This window comes from Macrotis lagotis, chromosome X (genome assembly GCF_037893015.1).
Source record: "Macrotis lagotis isolate mMagLag1 chromosome X, bilby.v1.9.chrom.fasta, whole genome shotgun sequence".
In the NCBI taxonomy this organism is placed as follows: domain Eukaryota; kingdom Metazoa; phylum Chordata; class Mammalia; order Peramelemorphia; family Peramelidae; genus Macrotis; species Macrotis lagotis.
This window is the reverse complement of record NC_133666.1, coordinates 657987475-658008720: the sequence shown is the minus strand read 5'-3', so window position 1 is coordinate 658008720 and position 21246 is coordinate 657987475. Positions and strand designations below refer to the sequence as shown.

The 21246-nt window shown below is 39.2% G+C and overlaps 1 protein-coding gene and 2 pseudogenes across 3 annotated transcripts in view; 1 reads left to right on the top strand and 2 right to left on the bottom strand.

Annotated features, from left to right (window-relative positions):
- Positions 1-21246, top strand: part of LOC141501327 (E1A-binding protein p400-like) — a 143763-nt gene that overhangs the window by 71334 nt on the left and 51183 nt on the right. For all 3 annotated transcript variants that reach the window (XM_074205220.1, XM_074205222.1, XM_074205221.1), the window contains exons 21-32: positions 899-1035; positions 1444-1630; positions 2287-2453; positions 3654-3796; positions 5448-5612; positions 10396-10542; positions 12743-12790; positions 13939-14024; positions 14536-14831; positions 16692-16894; positions 16985-17154; positions 18548-18744. In XM_074205220.1, coding sequence (XP_074061321.1) covers positions 899-1035; positions 1444-1630; positions 2287-2453; positions 3654-3796; positions 5448-5612; positions 10396-10542; positions 12743-12790; positions 13939-14024; positions 14536-14831; positions 16692-16894; positions 16985-17154; positions 18548-18744 — 1946 coding nt within the window. The remainder of the gene's footprint in view (positions 1-898; positions 1036-1443; positions 1631-2286; positions 2454-3653; positions 3797-5447; positions 5613-10395; positions 10543-12742; positions 12791-13938; positions 14025-14535; positions 14832-16691; positions 16895-16984; positions 17155-18547; positions 18745-21246) is intronic.
- LOC141501334 (ubiquitin-ribosomal protein eS31 fusion protein-like) lies at positions 8692-9162 on the bottom strand (annotated as a pseudogene).
- On the bottom strand, positions 19730-20237 carry LOC141501330 (receptor expression-enhancing protein 6 pseudogene; annotated as a pseudogene).

The window sequence follows — 21246 nt, the reverse complement described above, 5'->3', positions numbered from 1 at the left end:
TCAGTATTTATTGTAGTGAACTATACACTACCAAAAAAAAATCTACAGGGCCCATATTCTGTCATTGTAAATATGGATTTCCAGTAATTCTCCAATGGGACTTACCTAAGTGTTTCTCCACTGTTCAGTTTTAAGGATGAATAACAGAAGAAATAAGGAAAGAATTAAAAAAATCTTTTTATCTTTTTTAATCTATCTTTTACTAATATGTAACTACTTCTTCTGAGGTTTGCAAAATGTGGGCCACCTGGGTATAGTAGATACAGAAAATAGTACATGACCTGAAGACTCTTTTCTAGAAGGAAAAAAGTCCAGATAATTTGTATATGAAAAACAGAATTTTAGTTAGATGGGAATCTCTCTCTACCTTTTTCTCTTTTGGGACAAGTCAGTCAGGAGAAGAGGTGAACCCTGAAGTGGATTTGAAAGAAGAGGAAGTAATTTAGTAAATATGAAGGAAAATAGTTCTAAATTTAGGGAGCAGCATAAGAGAAATTAGAATTAGGAATGGGAGAGGATGAAGAAAGGGGTTAAGAGGTTTGAGGTTTCTGGAGTCAAAGAAATAACTGGAGGAATGAAGAAGGAGATGAGAGGTTACCCAGTGCCAAGAACTCCTATGGAGGTATTTGAGCCCTGAGTAAGGCACCAAGGAGTCATCAGGGACAACAACTTTGAACTCAGGGCTTCAGATGCTGTACTCAAAGCCCCTCCATCCTCATGAGTTGGAAGGAAGGGATGGTTTTATCTAAATGATCAGTCTTGGGTTTGGCTTATGTAGACAGATGAGCAGGGTAATCTGTTTACATGAATCTAGTTTTCTTTCCCACATTATGATGGCTAGTGCAGACATAATAAGTGTTAATAAGGACTCTCTAATGAAACATGTGGATTTTCCTAGATGATACAACCATTCATTTTACGAAGATCGAAAAGAGATGTTGAAAAGCAGCTGAGTAAGAAATATGAGCACGTGTTAAAATGTCGCCTTTCAAATCGCCAGAGAGCCTTGTATGATGACGTGATCCTCCAGCCAGGGTGAGGCCCAGCAAGGCTCCATCACTTCATCCTTTGTCTTTCCTTCCTTAATGCAGAGGCCTGGCCCAGGGGCATCCCCAGTCCATCATTGATGAGTAATGCTTGGGTGGGTAGATGGAAGGGATACAATTCTGCTGCTCAGTATAAAGAGGGCCTGTGTGAGTATATGTGTTTGTGTGTGTATGTAATCCTGTGTGGTCCTGCCCAGGTTGCCTTCTGTACACACCCAACCATCTGGGAGCCCTCATTCTAAGTGGCACAACCTGGAGACCAACTAAGACAAGGGCATGACTGGAGAGTAGAGTGGGATCTAGGAAAAGGGCCTTTTAAAATATGTTCTGTACATTCACTCTGATCAGTTCGTGAGACAAGGCTGATGGGACAAGGCTTTTTTTCCCTTGTTCATAGAACCCAGGAAGCTCTCAAGAGTGGACAGTTTGTCAGTGTCCTGCACGTCCTGATGAAGCTGCAGAGGATCTGTAACCACCCAGACCTCATTGACCCTAGGCTTTCAGGTGCCTCCTACGTCCTGGAGGCCCTGGAGTTCAGGACTGCTGCTGCCATTGTGCAGGCTCTGGAGAGGGGGCTCTGGAAGGTGAGTGGGAGTTTGGGATGGAGCTGCTGCTTTCTCTGGGGTAAAGATGCCCTCCTACTTATGTTGAAGGTTACTGGATTGTAGCAACTGTCTGTACTTTTGGTGCATTTTTGGACTGTCTTCATTTTTTTTTCCTTTATCTAAATTATTGGCTGTTGAATTCTGATCCCCAATGATATGTGTGTCACCTGAACATTAATCTATCATATGACTAATCTGAAACATAACTGGTGTGTAAAGAACGCTCTGAGGTTGTCAAGCTGATTTTATACAATCCCACTGGATTGTATACAGCCCTGTGAGCAGGTATGAGAGCTGTTGAACCCATTTTATGGATGTAAAAACTGAGGGTCTGGGAATTGAAAGGACTTTGCCTCCATGGTCATAGGTGGATTCAAACCCAGGGCTCTCATAACTCCACTGCCCAGGCCTTTATGCTATGCTGCTTCTCAGCCCTATTTAACTGCTAGAATTAATGGGACAGAAATGTTCTTGGCCTAAAGCAGCCCCTGAATGATGTCTGTCCCACTCCAAAGGTGGTTGGCCTCTAGCCATGATTGCTTCTTGGAGAGCTTTCCTCTAAGGCATTGGTTGACATGTAGGCTTTTGGATCCAGCTTTGTTGAAAACAAGGTCTTTGTTTTTGTTTTATCCTAGGACACTGACATGTCTATTTTTGATCTAATTGGGGTAGAAAATAAAATGACACATTATGAAGCCCAGGTGCTTCCCAAACAAAAGATCAGCAGGAAGTTGATGGAGGAGATCTATACTTCACCTCTGCCCCAGTCAAGGCCCCGACCTGTCAAGATCAAACCCAACAGGTAGGTGCTACTGCAAGGGAAAACCTGCCTGAAATAGGATGCAAATCTTGGGGACATGGCCAGTTGTAGGTTTTGGAGTGGTAGGAAGAGTCTGGAGGGCCTAGGTTTCAAGCCTTGCTTCTGGCACATACTTTTGGCACAACTTTGGAAAAATCTCACCTGACCTCTCAATAAAGTGTGGTAGGCCTTTGGGAGGGAGAATTTCCTCTCTGGGGATTTGCTACACCAATTAAATCATAGGTCCTGGTAACAAAGATGGATGACTATTTGGTTGTATTCTTCCTTCTTTGCTATATCGGTCTGGGTCCTTCATCAACAGGATCTTAGGCTTGAATGAACGTAGAATAGGGTTTTCATGAACAGGAAAGTCAAATCAAGCCTTCAGGGCTTGACTACATCAATTTTGGATATGTACATTTTCCAAGCATTGATATCTCTAAAAGAATCCAGTAATCAGTGTTTTAGCACAAAGTGGGGCAGCGGTATTTACTCAGGTGTCCTTGAATGTAGCCAAACCACTTCTAGGCATCTGTCCCTACCCTTCCTCTGCTAGTCCAGACCCCATGGAAACTTTTATCAGCACCATGAATTAGGTAGAAAGGAGGACCCTTTGCTAAAGAACCTCTTCCTAAACCAGGGTTGGGGGATGTCCCATCAAAATTCAGTAAATCTAGGAACTTTTTAGGGGTGAACTAATTAAATGTTTGACCAAACAGCAGATGAATGATGATTTAAATATGCAAGTGACCCTTGGTTCCCCACCCCTCTACTAGACTTTGGTGAACTCTTTATCTTCTTTGGTTTCTTCCTATCTACCCCTTCCACTTGTAATAGTGATATTGACTCTGATAGACACATTCTTGTTTCCAGACCATCCCAAAGTAATAATTAATGAAGCATGAAGATTAATGCCTAATTGCAGCAGCATTTAAGGCTTCTTTTCTGTTTCCTTTGAAAATTTACTGAGAAGTTGTTGCTATGCTTGAAATGGAAATCATGAGCAAGAGATACACAAAATAGGATTTTTTCCCTCATATTCTGTAGATTGTATTGGATTTGACCTGGATGAGATGCAATGTAAAATAATCCTTAATATCCTTAAGGTGACAGAGAAGATTGCCAAGTGTCTTATTCTCATCTTCAGTTGGGATATTTTTAATACTATCTAATTGATTGCTTTCTGCTAATTCTGGTTTTCAGGTTGTTCCAACCTGTGCAGTATGGACAGAAACCAGAGGGCAAAACAGTTATTTTTCCAAGCCCTCAAATACAGCGTACTGTCACCACAGCCACAGGAACCCAGCCAGGGCAAGTACGAGGAAGATCTCCCACTGGAGATCAAGGTAAGAAGAGGCATTGTTATTTTGGAGGGTAAAAAAAATAAGCCAGTATTATGATAGTGATAGGTCTTAAACTAGTCTACCTGTATAATACAGAACTCACTAGCATTCTGTTAGTGTATTGGCAAATTATTCTCCAGTTCTAAGCTGTGTAATATAGGCTGGACAATGACTGCTTTTTATTTTAGCCATGATGGTGAGTCCTTAGACCACCACTTTTGAGTTCCTGGTATTTTGGTTTCTAGAACTAATCTTTAGAAGCCAATTAGATTGTGCTTTTGTAAAAAGAAATTAGTTCCCAGATGGATATTCTGTAATAATGTATCATCTTGAAAGGTTTTTAGAAAGATTTTATTTATTTTAAGTTTTACAATTTTTCCCCTAATTTTGCTCCCCCCCCCCCCAAAGAAGGCAGTCTGTTAATCTTTACATTGTTTCCATGGTATACACTTGAAAGGTTTTTAAAAATTCAAATTGTTTAAAGTAATGGTTGAAGCCTCTAACAGCTTTGTACAAACAAACCTTATTGATTACAGTGGTCGCTGCACAGTTTCAGACATCTCAGGCTCCTAGCACAGCCAATCCTGTGAAACAGTGGAACTCAGCCCAGGCCTCCCAACTAGGCCAGCCCCAGCCCCAGCCCCCCTCACACACCATCCAACAGAGTGTGCTCCCTCAGAGGCTGCTGCTGACCTCTCAGGCCCAGGCACAGCTGCCTACTAAGTAGCCTGCTCTGCCAAGATTCTTCTCATTGATTTCTTACAATGAGGTTAAGTTACCAAACACCCTAAGATGTCATTTGTTTCCCACTTTTCGAATCAGCCCTTCTCACTTCATTGCTTTTGTCAAGAAAAATCACAATTCAGACAAGAAATGATAGGATTTCAGGCAAATATGTTAGTGGTGGCAATTTAATTTCCTACTTCTGCATGCTCCTCTTCTGGGAGAATTTCCTCCAGATTAAATACTTCAGCTTTTTTTCTTAATATTTTATGTTAAAAACTTATTTGTGTGAGAATAGTTTTTTATCCAAGAAGCACTCATTGCAAGTGTTGGGGAAAGAAAGAAAGGAAGGGAGGGAGGGAGAACCTCTTCAGGAAGGTTGAGAGGCCCTGCTTCCTGGTATGGCTGTTAACTCCTCAGTTGTCATTATATCATCGAGGAGAGGCTCCCATTCATACTAGCATCTGTGCCATCTGCATTGGGTATAATGGATTGGATGTTTAAGGATTTTAAATTTTCCTGTAGCTCAGTTTCATCAAACTGGTCCTATATCTGCTCAGGACAGTCTTGTCTTATTTATCCTGTCATGACATCACAACTAATTTGCTTTAGTGGTAAATTTTGAAATTTAGCTGCTTATTATGTTTTTATTTTTCCTCTTTACCTTTCTTGATGAAATTCATTTTAGCATCTGTTTTATCACAAAATATTACCTGAGTGTTCAAGTTGATTTAATAATGTCACATATTATGGAATTTTTTTAAACTGTTTTCTCTTGAAACCAAAAATGACTAAGTAATTCCTATTAAACATCCATTTGTCCATTTAGATGTCTTCAGTATAATCCAGGGTGGGATCCTACTCTCTTACTGCTTCGCCTGAGAATTATTCAAGCCAGGAATAGGGCTTACTCTGTTTTCTTCTTTTTCAGGTGGAGAAGTGATGAAAAGTGCTCAGAGACCTCTTTTCTCAACAAGTCAAGGCAGAATAGCTCAGCCAGAGACCCCTGTAACCCTACAGTTTCAGGGGAATAAGTTCACCCTCTCACATAGTCAGCTCTGCCAGCTCACTGCTGGCCAACCTCTGCAGCTTCAAGGTGCTGTCACCTTTTTTTTTTTGAATTTTTCAGATTTTTAATTTATTTTTTTTATTTTAGGAAAGATTTTATTTCAGTTTTACAATTTTCCCCCCAATCTTGCTTCCTTCTCCCTACCCCCTACAGAAGGCAGTCTGTTAGTCTTTACATTGTTTCCATGGTATACATTGATCCAAATTGAATGTGATGGGAGAGAAATAATATCCTTAAGTAAAAAAAATAAAGTATAAGAGATAGCAAAATTATATAATAAGATAATGTTTTTTTTTTTTTAAATTAAAGGTAACAGTCTTTGGTCTTTGTTTAAACTCCACAATTCTTTCTCTGGATACAGATGGTATTCTCCATTGCAGATATCCCGAAGTTGTGCCTGATTGTTGCACTGATGGAATGAGAAAGTCCATCAAGGTTGAACATCACCCCCATGTTGCTGTTAGGGTATACATTGTTTTTCTGGTTCTGCTCCTCTCACTCAGCATCAATTCATGTAAATCCTTCCAGGCTTCCCTGAATTCCCATCCCTCCTGCTTTCTAATAGAACAATTGTGTTCCATGACATACATATATCACAGTTTGTTAAGCCATTCCCCAATTGAAGGACAATCACTTGATTTCCAATCTTTGCCACCACAAACAGGGCTGCTATAAATATTTTTGTATAAGTGATGTTTTTACCCTTTTTCACCATCTCTTCAGGGTATAGACCTAGTAGTGGTATTGCTGGATCAAAGGGTATGCACATTTTTATTGCCCTTTGGGTGTAATTTCATACTGCTCTCCAGAAAGGCTGGATGAGTTCACAGCTCCACCAACAATGCATTAGTATCCCAGTTTTCCCACATCCCTTCCAACATTGATCATTGTCCTTTCTGGTTAAAATGGCCAGTCTGAGAGGTGTGAGGTGGTACCTCAGGGATGCTTTAATTTGCATTTCTAAGTAATGATTTAGAGCAATTTTTCATCTGTGAATTGCCTATGCATATCCTTTGACCATTTGTCAATTGGGGAATGGCTTGTTCTTTTGAAAATTTGACTCAGTTCTCTGTATATTTTAGAAATGAGTCCTTTGTCAGAAATACTGGTTGCAAAAATTGTTTCCCAATTTACTACATTTCTTTTGATTTTGGTTGCAGTGATTTTGTCTGTGCAAAAAGCTTTTTAATTTAATGTAATCAAAATTATCTAGTTTGTTTTTAATGGTATTCTCCATCTCTTACCTTTCCATAGATCTGACAGATAAACTACTCCTTGATCTTCTAGTTTGCCTATAATTTTTTTTTATGTCTAAATCCTGTATCCATTTTGATCTTATCTTGGTAGAGGGTGTGAGGTGTTGGTCTAATCCAAGTTTCTTCCATACTAACTTCTAATTTTCCCAACAGTTTTTATTAAAGAGAGAGTTTTTTCCCAATAGCTGGACTCTTTGGGTTTATCAAATAGCAGATTACTATAATCTGCTATTATAAATTACTAGTCTATTCCACTAGTCCACCACTCTATTTCTTAGCCAATACTAGACAGTTTTAATGACTGATGTTTTATAATATAATTTTAGATCTGATAAGGCTAAGCTACCATCTTTTGCACTTTTTTTTCATTGAATCCCTGTAAATTCTTGACTTTTTACTTCTCCAAATGAATTTACTTACAATTTTTTCTAATTCATTAAAGTAATTTTTTGGAATTTTGATTGATAGGGCACCAAACAAGTAGTTTAGTTTTGATAGAATTGTTATTTTTATTGTATTAACACTACCTATCCATGAGCAGTTGATGTTTCCCAGTTATTTAAATTTGTTTTTTATTTGTGTGAGAAGTATTTTGTAATTGTTTTCAAAAAATTTTTGAGTCTTCCTTGAAAGGTAGACTCCCAGTATTTTATATTGTCTGAGGTTACTTTGAATGGGATTTATCTTTCTGCTGTATCTTGCTAGTCATATATAGACATGTTGAGGGTTTATTTTATATCCTGAAACTTTGCTAAAGTTGCTAATTATTTCCACTAGTTTTTTAGATGATTTTTTGGGATTCTCTAGGTATACCATCATGTCATCTGCAAAGAGTGAGAATTTTGTCTCTTCCTTCCCAATTCCTTCAATTTCTTTTTTCTTTTCTTATTGCTGAGGCTAACATTTATAATACAATATTGAATAGTAGTGGTGATAATGGGCATCTTTGTTTCACCCCTGATCTTATTGGGAATGCTAGTCTATCCCGATTGCATATGATGCTTGTGGATGGTTTCAGATAGATACTGCCTATTATTCTAAGGAACAAACCATTTATTCCTATACTCTCTAGTGTTTTTAGTAGGAATGGGTGCTATATTTTGTCAAAAGCTTTTTAGGGTTTTTTTTTTTCAAGGCAGACGGGGTTAAGTGGCTTGCCCAAGGCCACACAGCTAGGCAATTATTAAGTGTCTGCGACCAGATTTGAACCCAGGTACTCCTGACTCTAGGGCTGGTGCTTTATCCACTGCGCCACCTAGCCGCCCATGTCAAAAGCTTTTTAGCATCTAATGATATAATCATGATTTCTGATAGGTTTGTTATTGATAAAATTAATTATACTAACAGTTTCCCTAATCTTGAACCAACCCTGCATTCCTGGGATAAATCCTACTTGGTCATAATGTATTGTCCTAGTGATAACTTGTTGTAATTGTTTTGCTAAGATTTTATTTAATATTTTTGCATCTATATTCATCAGGGAGATAGGTCTATAATTTTCTTTCTTTGTTTTAACTATTCCTGGTTTAGGTATCAGCATCATATTGGTGTTATAGAAAGAGTTGGGCAGGGGTGGCTAGGTGGCGCAGTGGATAAAGCACCAGCCCTGAAGTCAGGAGTACCTGGGTTCAAATCTGGTCGCAGACACTTAATAATTGCCTAGCTGTGTGGCCTTGGGCAAGCCACTTAACCCCGTCTGCCTTGCAAAAAAAAAAACCTAAAAAAAAAAGAAAGTTAGGCAGAGTTCTGTATTCACCTATTTTTTTCTAAAGAAGTTTATATAGAATTGGAACCAATTGTTCCTTAAATTTTTTTTAAAATAGTTGAATTTTTTATTAACACACATACATTTATTTGTCTCCTGGCTTGTTGAAGCAGTAGGTTCGACAAGACTTACTACAATAATGTCTGTCAAAATGGCTAGCCATAAAGACTCCAGAACCACATTCATCAGAAGGGCACTCCTGTCAAAAGCAGTTAATCTTACCATTCTCATCAACCTTATAGTACTTCAGAACAGCAAACTTAACCTTCTTTCTCTTATGTTTTCCTTTTTGGGAGTGGTGTAAGACTTCTTCTTTTCTTGACACCACTGCAAAGCCTCAGAACAAGATGAAGGGTAGACTTCTTCTGAATGTTGTAGTCAGACAAAGTATGTCCATCTTTCAGTTGGTTGCCAGCAAAAATCAATCTTTGTTGATCGGGGGGAATACCTTCTTTACCTTGTATCTTGATCCTGACATTTTCAATAGAATCAGATGGTTCGACCTGATGGTCTTCCCTGTCAAAGTCTTCATGAAAATCTGCATCGTGGTGCCAGGGCCACCCATTGCTCCTTAAATGTTTGATGAAATTCACTTGTGAATCCACCTGGCCCTGAGATTTTTTTCTTAGGGAGTTCAATAATGGCTTGTTGAATTTCTTTTTCCGAGATAGGATTATTTAGGTATTTAATTTCCTGTCCCCTTTGAGGGGCTGGCTTATTCTTAGCCACGGAGAAAGAGAGGGAACTGTGGTTCTCCTGGTAAACTCCTCTTGGACTGTTTTTCATAGGGCATTACTCATGCCTTATTTGCAGACACTCTTGTCAGAGTTTGTTACCATGCCATTTTGGGCAGCATTTTAACTGGAAGATAACTATACTTCATTGATCCATCGTAAGGGTTGCTAGCTGGAAAAACATGGTCAGGGTGCCAGGGAGTGAGCATTGGAGATGTTCTATCTTCTATAAAAGCAGACAATTGTTCAATAGGACTGGTACCTAATATTTCTTCTCTTTGATTGTAGGGTACCTATTTTTAATAATAATAATAATAATTATAATTATTATTATTATAGTGAGCATTTATATTGCATATTAAGCTTTGCCAGACCCTTTCTATGTATTAATGCATGGGCAATTAATAATGCTGACACATTGAGAATCTCACCTGTCTTCACTGCCCCCCCCTCCACCAGAGCTCTGCCACTGTACCCTTTGGGTTGTTTCACTTTTACCTACACTTTTCCAGTTACCCTTTGATGCAAAACATCTTATGTTAGATATTTCTTCCCAGTGCTCTATTGTCATTAAAATGGGATATCATCTTTGGTGAGAGAGGCATGATGAACTAGAAAAATAGACTTTAAGTAGTAGTATCTTTTCTAAAATACAAATAATTTAGTATTTTAAACTCTTCATAATTTTGAATTTTTTAATTCCATCAAATAATTGATAACTTATATGAAATTGTTTAAATAAATGATATAGAGAAACAAAATTTGGCACATGTATATCGAGAGGAAATAATAGAACAGAATGAGGCTAATTGGGTTGAATATCAAGACATGTTTTCCTTCCATTTTCCTACTACTTCATCACTTGGTCAGTGATAAAATGATAAAATGAATTTGTATAAAAATTGTTAGTATTAAAATGACCGATATCATGCTTAAGTTCATTTTAGGTCAGACAATCTTCAAAAGGTTATTCTTTACCTATTAGAGTAATTTGACTAGAGTATTACACTTTGATTTTTTTAAAATTAACTCTCTATTAAACTGTTCGATTTCAGGAAATGTTCTTCAGATTGTTTCTGCTCCAGGTCAACAATACTTGCGTCCCCAAGCATCTCTTGTTATGCAGACCGTGACTCAGCCTGGCACCCTAGGGAACCAGCATCAAAGAAACATACTGGGCTCTGCCGCAGCCACCCACCAAGGTAGGTCACTTCTTACCTTGGCAGAGCCTGCTGTAGGCTACACTTTAGTGCTGTATCCTTGGGTGAAATGAAATCTTTTATTGAATGAAAATTTTATGTAATAAAACTTTCCCACATTTCAACTTGAGGTTATTTGACTCCAGAATGACATCAATAGCTTATTAATAGTCATAATATCCTTGTGAGAAGGGTCAGATTCTTGTCTCCTGAAGGAAGAGAAGGGAGGGGAGGATAAATAGGAGTACCAGCCATTAGTTTATTCTACATTCACTAAGCATTACTTAGTACTGAGATTTCCTGTTTGCAAGTAAGTCAATGAATTAGATTTTCCAAGGAATACAAGGGAGAATAAAACTTGGGGTCTTACCTTAAGGTACTTGTAATAATCTCTTGAGATTCTATGAAATGACTCACATGTTAGTGTGACACTGGTCTTCTGAGCCTATTCTCTCATCAGCCAAGTCATCTCAATGAAGTTACTTACAGTTATTTTTTTTAAAGCAATTTCCCAAGTAGAAGGGAAGATAAAAGAGATCCAAGACAAGACTAATAGTGAGACATCAGTGGGACCTGATAGTTAGAAAAGCCATGCAATCCTTGACTGCATTCAGAGAGGATGTTGATAACCCTCACCCTAATTTAGATAATTCTATAGGAATTGAGGAAGGTGACCAAAACCTCTGCTTGGCATTAAAAGCCCTTCATCACATTTCCCCTCTTACCTTTCCAATCTTAAACCTTCCTCCCCAACCATTCTTGTTGGTCCAGTGACACTGGCCTCCTGACTGTTACACCAGTAATACTCTCCATCTCTTGGCTTTGTTTTCTCTGCCATTCTATATGTCGGAGCTGCTCTCTTCATTTCTGCCTTCTGGCTTCCCTGACTTCATTTCACTTGCCCTAAAATCTCATGTTTTGCAGGAAGACTTTCCCCAGCTCTTGTTAATTTTAGTGCCTTCCTTCTCTTAACTATTCCCTATTTATCCTTGTTTGCATGTTATCACCCCAATTAGGTGGTGAGTTCCTGGAAGGCAGGGATTATCTTTTACTTCTTTTGGTACTTGTAGAATTTAGTAGAGTGTCTCACATGTATTAGGTACTTCATAAATGTTTATTGATTGATTGACCAGTATGTTGAGGGGCCTGGAGACCTCATCCTGGAAAGGTCAGTGAAAGAGCTATGGATGTTTAATCTGGATCAGAGAAGACTTAAGGAGGACATGATAGCAGTCTCCAGGTATTTGAGAGGCACTAAAATTTCTTCTAGAGAGTTCCTCTGCAAAAGTTGTAGAGAGGTAAATTTAGGGAAAACTTAACAAGTAATGCTATTCCAAAATGAGTCCCCGTCTTGGAGGAATTCAAGCAGACTTGTTGGTGAGTCATTTTTCATTCATGCCTGACTCTCCATGACTCCATTTGAAGTTTTCTTGGCAAGGCTACTAGAATGGTTTGCCAGGATAAAGTGACTTGCCCAGGGTTGCACAGCTAGTAAGTATCTAAGGTCAGATTTGGCTTTTAGAAGATGAGTTTTCTTGACTCCAGGTCCAGAGCTCTGTGTACTATTAGACCCCCAAGTGACTGCAAAAGCAGAGGCTGGATGACTATTTGTTATGGCTGTTGTAGATGTTATAAATGGCTCATGAATACTCAGTCCAGACTGATTAAAATGGTTTTTTATTAAGATATCTTAACAAAATGGCACACCTCTGTCATAGTTGGGAGAGAGAAGAGCAAGAAATTCCAGAAATGGAAGGTCTTTTCTGCAGGTTGAAAGGCTTTATTCCTGCCCCCTCATGCCAATTGGGGTCACAAATCTAATTGATACATTGGTTCCTATACATTTCCCCCCTGCTCTGCTCATTGTAGTAATGAGCAAGAACAGCTACCTCCTTAAGCATATGCAAAGGAGAAAGTTAAGACTCCTGGTTAACTTAAAAACAGGTGGGGCAATCTCATCAGTTTTTGAACAGATTGAGGCTACCTGCCCATAAGGCAACAATCTAGGCAGAGCCTAGTCTTTGTAATTAAACTAATAATCCTTCCTTCACATTCTTGTGGAACCCAACACCCTACATATTCCTCACAATTTCACCCTTTTCTTTTATAATAAGAATTTGGGTTTCTACACCTATTAGTGTTTTCTTTCTTGAATCACAGTCCTTGTTACTGACATAACTATTGATTTTTTTTTTCTATTAAGATTTTTACTTCCTCATTATCAGAGACATGGACCCGTCCTATTTTCCAGGTTTGTGTGGGAGCATATGTCAACTTTCTTTTACTACTTGCTTATTGACATCTATCTTTAGGCAGCAACTTGATAGAGTTACCAAAAACTTGTTGAGGCCCTAGCTGTCTAATTGGTAATTTTTCCACTATAGCTTAGAATCTAATCAGGATTTAAATTGGGGTTCCATAGCCCCAACTCCCATCTTTTGCCCGGGTAGGAGGCCTTTAAGTCTACATAACAACTCCCCGATCAACCCTTTGGACAAAAGGGTGTAGGCAGTAGTCCCACAAATCCAATAATGTCCCTTTAGTGTTGGTTGGTCTTCTAGGAATATAGTTTCCCAGTTTCCAACAAATGAATAATACTGTTCATCCTTACTTCCAAGGGGCCCTCCCAAATTAGCCATATTATCATGATAATAGGTACATTTCCAAAGTTGCTGTACCTCCTTCCACTGGCAAGTTTTTATACCAATGTCTTTAGATAGATCTTCCTGGCTCCAAAATTGATTGAAATAAATTCCTGGTTTTGTGCCATTAGACCAACCCCAAAAATAGCAAATATATCTAGTGATGTTCCTTAAATTATTTTTCTTACATATGGCCATTTCTGAACTTTCCTTGCAAGTCCATACTAACTCATAATCAGTTTCCCTTAACAAGTCCCCCAATTTGCACATCTTTATAAGGGATCCAGGTACCATCATTACATCTCACATGAGTCTCAGTCACCTATCTCTTTTAAGTTGTATGGTCCAGTACCCTGCCTCTGGACATGTGCAGACAACCTGATCTGTGCTCACAAAAAAACTTACAATGATTTTTTTTGTTTTGCTTTTTTTTTGTTTGTTTTTAGGTTTTTTGCAAGGCAAATGGGGTTAAGTGGCTTGCCCAAGGCCACACAGCTAGGTAATTATTAAGTGTGTGAGACTGGATTTGAACCCAGGTACTCCTGACTCCAGGGCCAGTGCTTTATCCACTGTGCCACCTAGCTGCCCCATAACTTACAATGATGTTAACACAATTATAGATACCTCAGTGACTCCCATCTACTCAGAGGTCCCCAGATTCCTCCTAAGCAGTCATGTTATCTTTGTGAAATTAGAGCATTCTAATTCTTTTTGGGAGGGGAAATGAAAAGCAAGAAAACTCCTCTTTATTTCTTAGTTGGTGTACCCAGCAGAACTGCAGTTGTTAACTTACCTTCTGGGGATCAAAGAATTCTATCCAAATCAGCAGGAACTCAAACACAGGTAATCATTTACTTGGTCCTATTTGATGTTTACAAATAGTTGTTTTTTTCTAGAACTTTTAAAAGGAAAACCTACTCTAGGGTTTCATTGGTGTAAGGCATTTCCAGTGGGGAAATCCTAAGTGCAGTCAGCCCCATCTCAGAAATTTACAATTTTAAAGAGTTGACTAGATTTCTGGGGTTAGGAGACCCTCCTCAAGGTCACACAGCCAGTATGTGGCAAGGGTGAAACTTTAACCTAGTCCTTTTAGTTTTGAGTCCAATTCTCAGATAAAAGAGATGATAAAATGGTTTTCATTTGTCCAAATTTTGCTGAAAAATTCCAAGCATTTGCTAAAATTTAAAATTTTACAGTGCATAATTATTTTTGGCATGAAGTGACAAGTATTAAAATGTAGTTTTAATATACCAAACAGCTTTCCCCACTTGGTATTGTTGACCATTAACAATTTCATCTTATTATATTTAAAAACATACTCTCTGTCTTATCTCTATTTTTGGGGTGGATGAAGATATCATTGGCGGAGAAAACCAGACTTTTAAAAGAGCGTCTTGATAGGATATTTTCTGGCAATGAACGGCGTTGTTCCAGAGCTCCTGTTTATGGCAAAGATGTGTTGGGAATTTGCTCATTATTTGGAGAAAGGAAGGCACCTCAGCATTATTACCCTGGAGACAAGTGGAAGTGGGCTGGCTTGGTGAATGGTTGTTCCTCTTCCTACACACCAGAAAGTTCAGCTGACTCACTTCAGTATCTGAGATTGGCATCACATCAACAGAATGAATCTCTACAGGATGCCATTAAAAGGTTATCATTTCCAGATGTTCTTACTCTCATGTGCATGGATTAAAAGAATCAGTACTATTTTCCAGCATTTGAAGATCTGTTTTGTTTCCATAAAGTTTGTCAGAAAATGGATTTCTAAAAATAAGTCTTATACTTCTTTCATTTTAGCACTAACTTAAGCCTTTTGGATGGTCTTAAATAACTTGTATGTTTTACTTATGCAGTTCTGGAGAGTTTTGGAATTTTTATGATCTAATTTTTGAAGTTATCTGTGAAATTGAAACACATTAAAGTGCTTTTTATTATAGCTCTACTCCATCTACTGAAATTCAGTATGTTTTGGGATTGTTAAGCCATTATCTCTTAATAATACATTTCAGAATTCAAAAAAGTATTTGAAACATCAGCCTTCCTCTATGTTAGTGTTTTATGGCTTTCTAGGCTAAGTGAGCTCTTATTCCTTTTAAAACAAAAGCTGAGAAGGGTTAGATCTCTTTCCAAAAGTTACATAGGTTACATAGAGTTAAGGTCAAAAGTTAAGACAGAGTTAAGGTCAGAGCTATAGCATGTGTCTCAGAGATAGGACACGGCACTATGGTGGCAAGAATGTGTGACTGAACTCCATTGTAACCCCAGGTGCTGTTAATGCAGAGGGTTTCAATACTCCTCTTCCAGCAGAGGTAGAAATGAGTACTGAGTTTGAGTTGAGAATATTTAATAAAACTAAACTGTGTGACCAGGTCTTCTCCACAGAACTGGAATTGCAGGGTTCTAGCCCAGATCCCCAGCCCATGAGACCTTCCCTGCAAGGGCCCTAGTAATTATGTGCTGGAGGAGAGGGGAACAAACTGAGTTGTACAAAAAGAACCAGGCTTCCAGAAAATTAACAGGCACTAATGGCTGGTCAGTCGATTTTAACTGGGTTCTTTTAGGCTGTGCCTAACAGATGAAGAGTAGAAGCCTGAGTGGGAGAAGTGAGAGCAGGCCAAGGGGACACTCATCTCTCTTCTCTCCGATGGCAGTGGAGACTCTAGGTGTCTGCTGTGGGAAATAGTCAAGGGACCATTCGTCTTCCCTCAGGGAGTGACTAAATCTCACAGAAGGCATTTGAAGAAAAGCAGGGCCCAGAAAGGAGGAGGTAGTTGTCTAAGATCACTCAGGTAATGCAATGGCAGTAGCTTGAGTGGGCAGCTCCTTTAGTTCCAAATCCAGTATCCTTGCCACCATGGTGCCCTACCTATGAGACATATATTTTAGCTCTGACCTTAATATGCAACTTAATGTAACTTTTGGAAAAAGGTCTAACCTTTCTCAGTTACTGTTTTAAGGGGGCAGCTAGGTGGCATAGTGGATAAAGCACTGGCCCTGGAGTCAGGAGTACCTGGGTTCAAATCTGGTCTCAGACACTTATTAATTACCTAGCTGTGTGGCCTTGGGCAAGCCCCTTAACCCTGTTTGCCTTGCAAAGACCTAAAAAAAAAGTTATTGTTTTAAGAAGAATAAGACTTAATGGGTAAACCTGGGGAGCAAACAGAGGTTGAGTCATTTGCCTAAGAGCCCAGACCTAGTAAGTATTGGAAGAAAGGGAGATTTGAACTTTGGTCTTCCTCATTCCATGGCCAGCACCCCACCGATGATATTGCCTCTCTTGGTGTGAGGATATCCCAAGCCAAACTATTGTAGGACATTATGATGTACAATGGACCGCATTTATTGATCATTTGAAAGTTGTGGTGGGTGGGTGGGATGGTAGCTGGGAGAAGACCATGGTCTTTGTGGTCCTGGGCCCTTCTTGTGGGTATGTGTGGCCCACCAGAGGTATCTCCTTTCTATCAAGGATTGCCTGTACTAATGTGATCTGGGATTTGACATTTCCCATAGGGTGCTCCGTGTGCTGCCAGCTGTGATTGCTGCACCCCCTCACCTCTGCACATCAAATCCTTCTCCATCCTATAGCCAAAAAATGAATCTTTTCAGACACAATCTCAAGCTGGAGCTGGCTCCTTATTTACAACAACTGCAGCAGTTAGCAGCTCCACATTCATTAGAGTTCCCTGATCTCCGACTGGTACAGTGTGATTCAGGTAGGGGAAAAAATCAATTGCTCCAGGTGATATCAGCTTGGCTTACTGCTTGTTTACTCATTTTTGTCTCTCTTATTTCATTTAAAATAGGCAAGTTAGAAGCTCTGGCAATCTTGCTGCAGAAGCTGAAATCAGAAGGCCGCCGGGTGCTAATTTTGTCCCAAATGATTTTAATGTTAGATATCTTGGAATTATTTTTGAACTTCCATTTCCTTACATTCATCAGGATTGACGAATATGCCAGCTATGAGCAGCGCCAGGTATAGTCAGAATTTAAGCTATTCAAAGGGATTAATCTAGATGAGCATTCAGTTAAAAATCCATAAATAATACAGTAATAATAACAATAACACTCCTATAGTACTTTAAAGTTTACAAAGAATTTTGCAAAATATGTAACTCAAATACATAAGCTTTGTAAACAAGAGCCCTTGGAACCTAATGAATGTTGTGTAGGAAAATAAAAAAAATCTAAAATTGGAAATACTGATGTCCTATTACAGTGCCTTATAGTTTCATGAAGGTGATCCTGGTTTTTCAAGCACTATATCTAGGGGGGAACACAAGCTCTGGCAGGTTTGATCAGGTTCTTGCAGTTTTCATTAGTCCTCATTGTCAGTAGTAGGACCAGCACAGCTAAGTTCAGAGATGCTGAGCACTAGAGCACTGCCTTTGGGTGAGGCAGTTTTCAGTCATGGCAGTTCTTTTAAACACAATTTTTTAAGTTATAGAGGGTTGCAGTCTCTTTTGGTTGAGGGGAACATCCTCACCAGAAATTGCAGATCTCTGAAATAGTGTATATATTATGCTGCACTGCTAAGTATTCAGTAACATTACTAGAATACTGATAGTAACTGGGAAAAATTGGGCAGATAATTGCCAGAAAGGGAGAGAGTTAGAGGTTTGTGAAGTTTAAAAGCAAGAGACTTTGAAGGGTGATACAAGTTGGGATATATGGAGGAAACCAAATGACCTCTGAAATTCCAATGTGTGAGTGATCCATATTGGAAAAGTTAGTCACTTTTGCTCCTATCTTTTTGGCACCTATCTCTTTTGACTTATTGTTACTGGGCAGCTAGGAGATGCAGTGGATAGAGCACTGAACTTGGAGTTAAAAGGATGGGACTTCTAATCCAGCCTCAGACACTTGTCACTTACTAGTGACTTTAGGCAAGTCACTTAATCCTGATTGCCTCTTCTCCAGGCCATATCCAGGCATCCTGATTCATATCTGGCCACTGGACCCAGATGACTCTGGAGGAGAAAGTGAGGCTGATGATTTAGTACAGTATCCCCCTTACTCAAATCCTGTTCATGTGCTTGTCATGACATCCTTTCTGATGTCGTGGTCTTCTTCGAAAATGAAGGATATTGTGAGAAGCATGAGGACCATCAAGGAGCGAGGTGGAAGCTATGTCTTTTGGGAATCTGGTCTAGGGTTATGTGTTTAATATCTCAAATTTTGGATTTGAGATATTACAATTTATTACAAGTCTAAAAGTTACTACAAGTTACAGATTACTACAAGTCTAAAAATTATTTTGCATTTAAAAAGTTTCAGACAGTCCTCTTACTTGCATTTTTAGATCAAATTTAAGCCACACTTTTTATTGTTGTTAGGATTCAATACTAATGATCTTTTTCATCATTTAGGAACTGATGAAGAGTTTCAACAGAGACAAGCGGATATTTTGTGCCATTCTTTCCACCCACAGTCGCTCTACAGGTGTAAATCTTGTTGAAGCAGACACAGTTGTGTTTTATGATAATGACTTAAATCCAGTGATGGATGCGAAAGCTCAAGAATGGTGTGATAGAATAGGAAGATGCAAGGACATCCACATATACAGGTTATATGGAACTGCTTTTCCATAGTTTCTTTTTCAGTTTAAAATTAGGATTCAATAGTACACATAAAAAGTAATAAATAGCAACTTACTATATTAAAGTATAGCTGTGATATATCAATGATATGGTTATTCCCTTCAACAAACCAAGTGAAACCTCACCATGCCTGCCCATCTTGTGTGACTCTTGACTCTGTCCTCCCTTTCATTCACTATGGATGGTGGCTTTCCATTTAGGTGCTGGTAGCTTTTCTCATTTCCCCTGGACATCATTTGAAGTGAGGCATATGGGTTAGCAGTTATCTCTTGCTCTCACCACATGGCTTGTCCAAATTTTTTGAGCTTCATTTCTTTGATCACATCTATTATTCCTTTGTGATTTCTATTTATGTGTGATTGCTCATATATAATGAATGTTGTTCTACTGGCCCTTGAATGATACTGATTTTTATTCTTTGTAGTCTAGGATTTCTGACTTACAGTAATACAGTACCACTAGAACATATAGATCTTAGTTTCATGTAGAAATTTGGGGTCAATAAAAAACTTGGTAATTTTTTTGTGTGTGTAGAACTTTTTTTTAAATACATAGGCAACTGGAATAGCCAGGATATATCTAGTGTCCTATGAGGAGGCCATCGGTGGGTGTAGGGAACCAAAGGCAGATAGATGGTCAATGGTATAGTTGAGTATTCTGAACACCAGCAGTGCCCTTAGTTGGGATTGGTAGAACCTAAATGGACAGGGGTCCTCCTCACCATGTCCACCCTCCTTCCTAGCCTGGGGAGACTTCGCTAATGCCCTGAAGTCCAAGAAGGTAGAGTTGATTGGGAAGGTAAATTGGGAGGGGTCAGCTGCTTAGACATGGACCAGGATTGGGGGCTATGGTCCCTGGGGGGAGGGTGTTCAGTCATTCAAAGCCTCTGACTCAGAGGTGATCTCATCACTTATTTTTCAGGAGGTGAGTCACACCTATTTTGGTTGCTTCCTAGGTCAAAGTGGCTGCTATGTCCAGGGCTTGTCCACTCAGGTCATTCACCAGGCTATCCATGGAATCCTGGTGTCTCAAGAATATGGGGCAGATCAGGTGATGATACAGAATCTGGGAACTATTATAGGCCACTGAAAGCATGCACCATAGCAAGAAGACACACTTCCCTACATAGTAAAAGGGGAATCAGAAAAGGAAGAATAACTCAGCCAGGCCAAATATGTTGTATATCACCCAGTAGGTTAGCCAGGGATTTTTGTCATCTTTGTTGAATCTTTCAATGGCATTGATGGAGGCATGTACTGGGTAGATGAGTTTGATGAGATTGTAGATAAGAGAGACTCCATAACCAAATTTGAGATAAAAGCTCAGGAAGGGAATGAAACCTGTAGTTAGGTAGTTGGTACTTTTTGATACCAGAGTATTCTTCCAGCTTCCCCAAGAAATTAGTGACAATGTTTTTCTGCTCCAGGAATCTCTAGAAGCATTACTTCAAGCTAGCCATATCTGCAGGGATCAGAAGGGGGAGAGGAAGGGATGGAGGAAGACTGGACCTGGGTCTGAGGGATTACCTCCAGAGCTCTTCTGCTGTTCTGCAGCAGTGCTGGTGTTGTCTCCCTCTCCAGACTCCCAGTACCTTACAACTACTCAGAACTCTGTAATTTTAATGGTAATCTAGCCTATCTAAACTCTTAAACGTTTTTCTGGAGTGATTGCAGTAAAGGGGAACACAACAAAGCTGGGGCAGTTTCCTGGAAGCGCCAATCTCATTGTCATGAGTCTGTCCTTAACTCCTTTTGTTTAGACATTCAAGAACGTTGAGTAGATTAGTTTTTAAAAAATTGTATTCATTTAAGGCATTGGGGTTAAGTGACTTGTTCAAGGTCACACAGCTAGACAATTATTAAGTGTCTGAGGTTGAATTTGAACTCAGGTCTTCCTGACTCCAGAGCCAGTGCTCTATCTATCCTCTGCACCACCTAGCTGCTCCAACTAAATTAGTTTTGATTGTAAAACCTACTCCAGTTTCATGGTATTCCCCTTTACTGTAGTCATTCCAGAAAAGTCTGTAAGAGTTTAGATAGGCTAGATTACCATTACAAATTACAGAATTCTGAGCAGTTGCAGGAACACATGGGTAGGAGGGAGAGAGGGGAAAGGATCTCGGGACTGAGGTACTAGGAATCTAGAGAAGGAGAAACCACCGGCACTGCTGCAGAATGGTGGAGGAGCACCTGGAAGATGGTCACCTTCCTGAGAGCCAGTGTGATTATAGAAAGGATAGAGGAATAGTTGATATGATGTTTGCTGCCTGACAACTCCAGGAAAAATCCAGGAATAGAACAGAAGTCTGTACATTTGTAGATCTGCCTTTGATACCATCAGTCATGAGGGTTTATGGAAAATTATGTCAAAATTTGGTTGCCCAGAGAAGTTCATTAGTATTGTACATCTGTTCCATGATGGCATGCATGCCCAGGTTCTAGATAGTGGATGATGCTCTTGAGATTTCC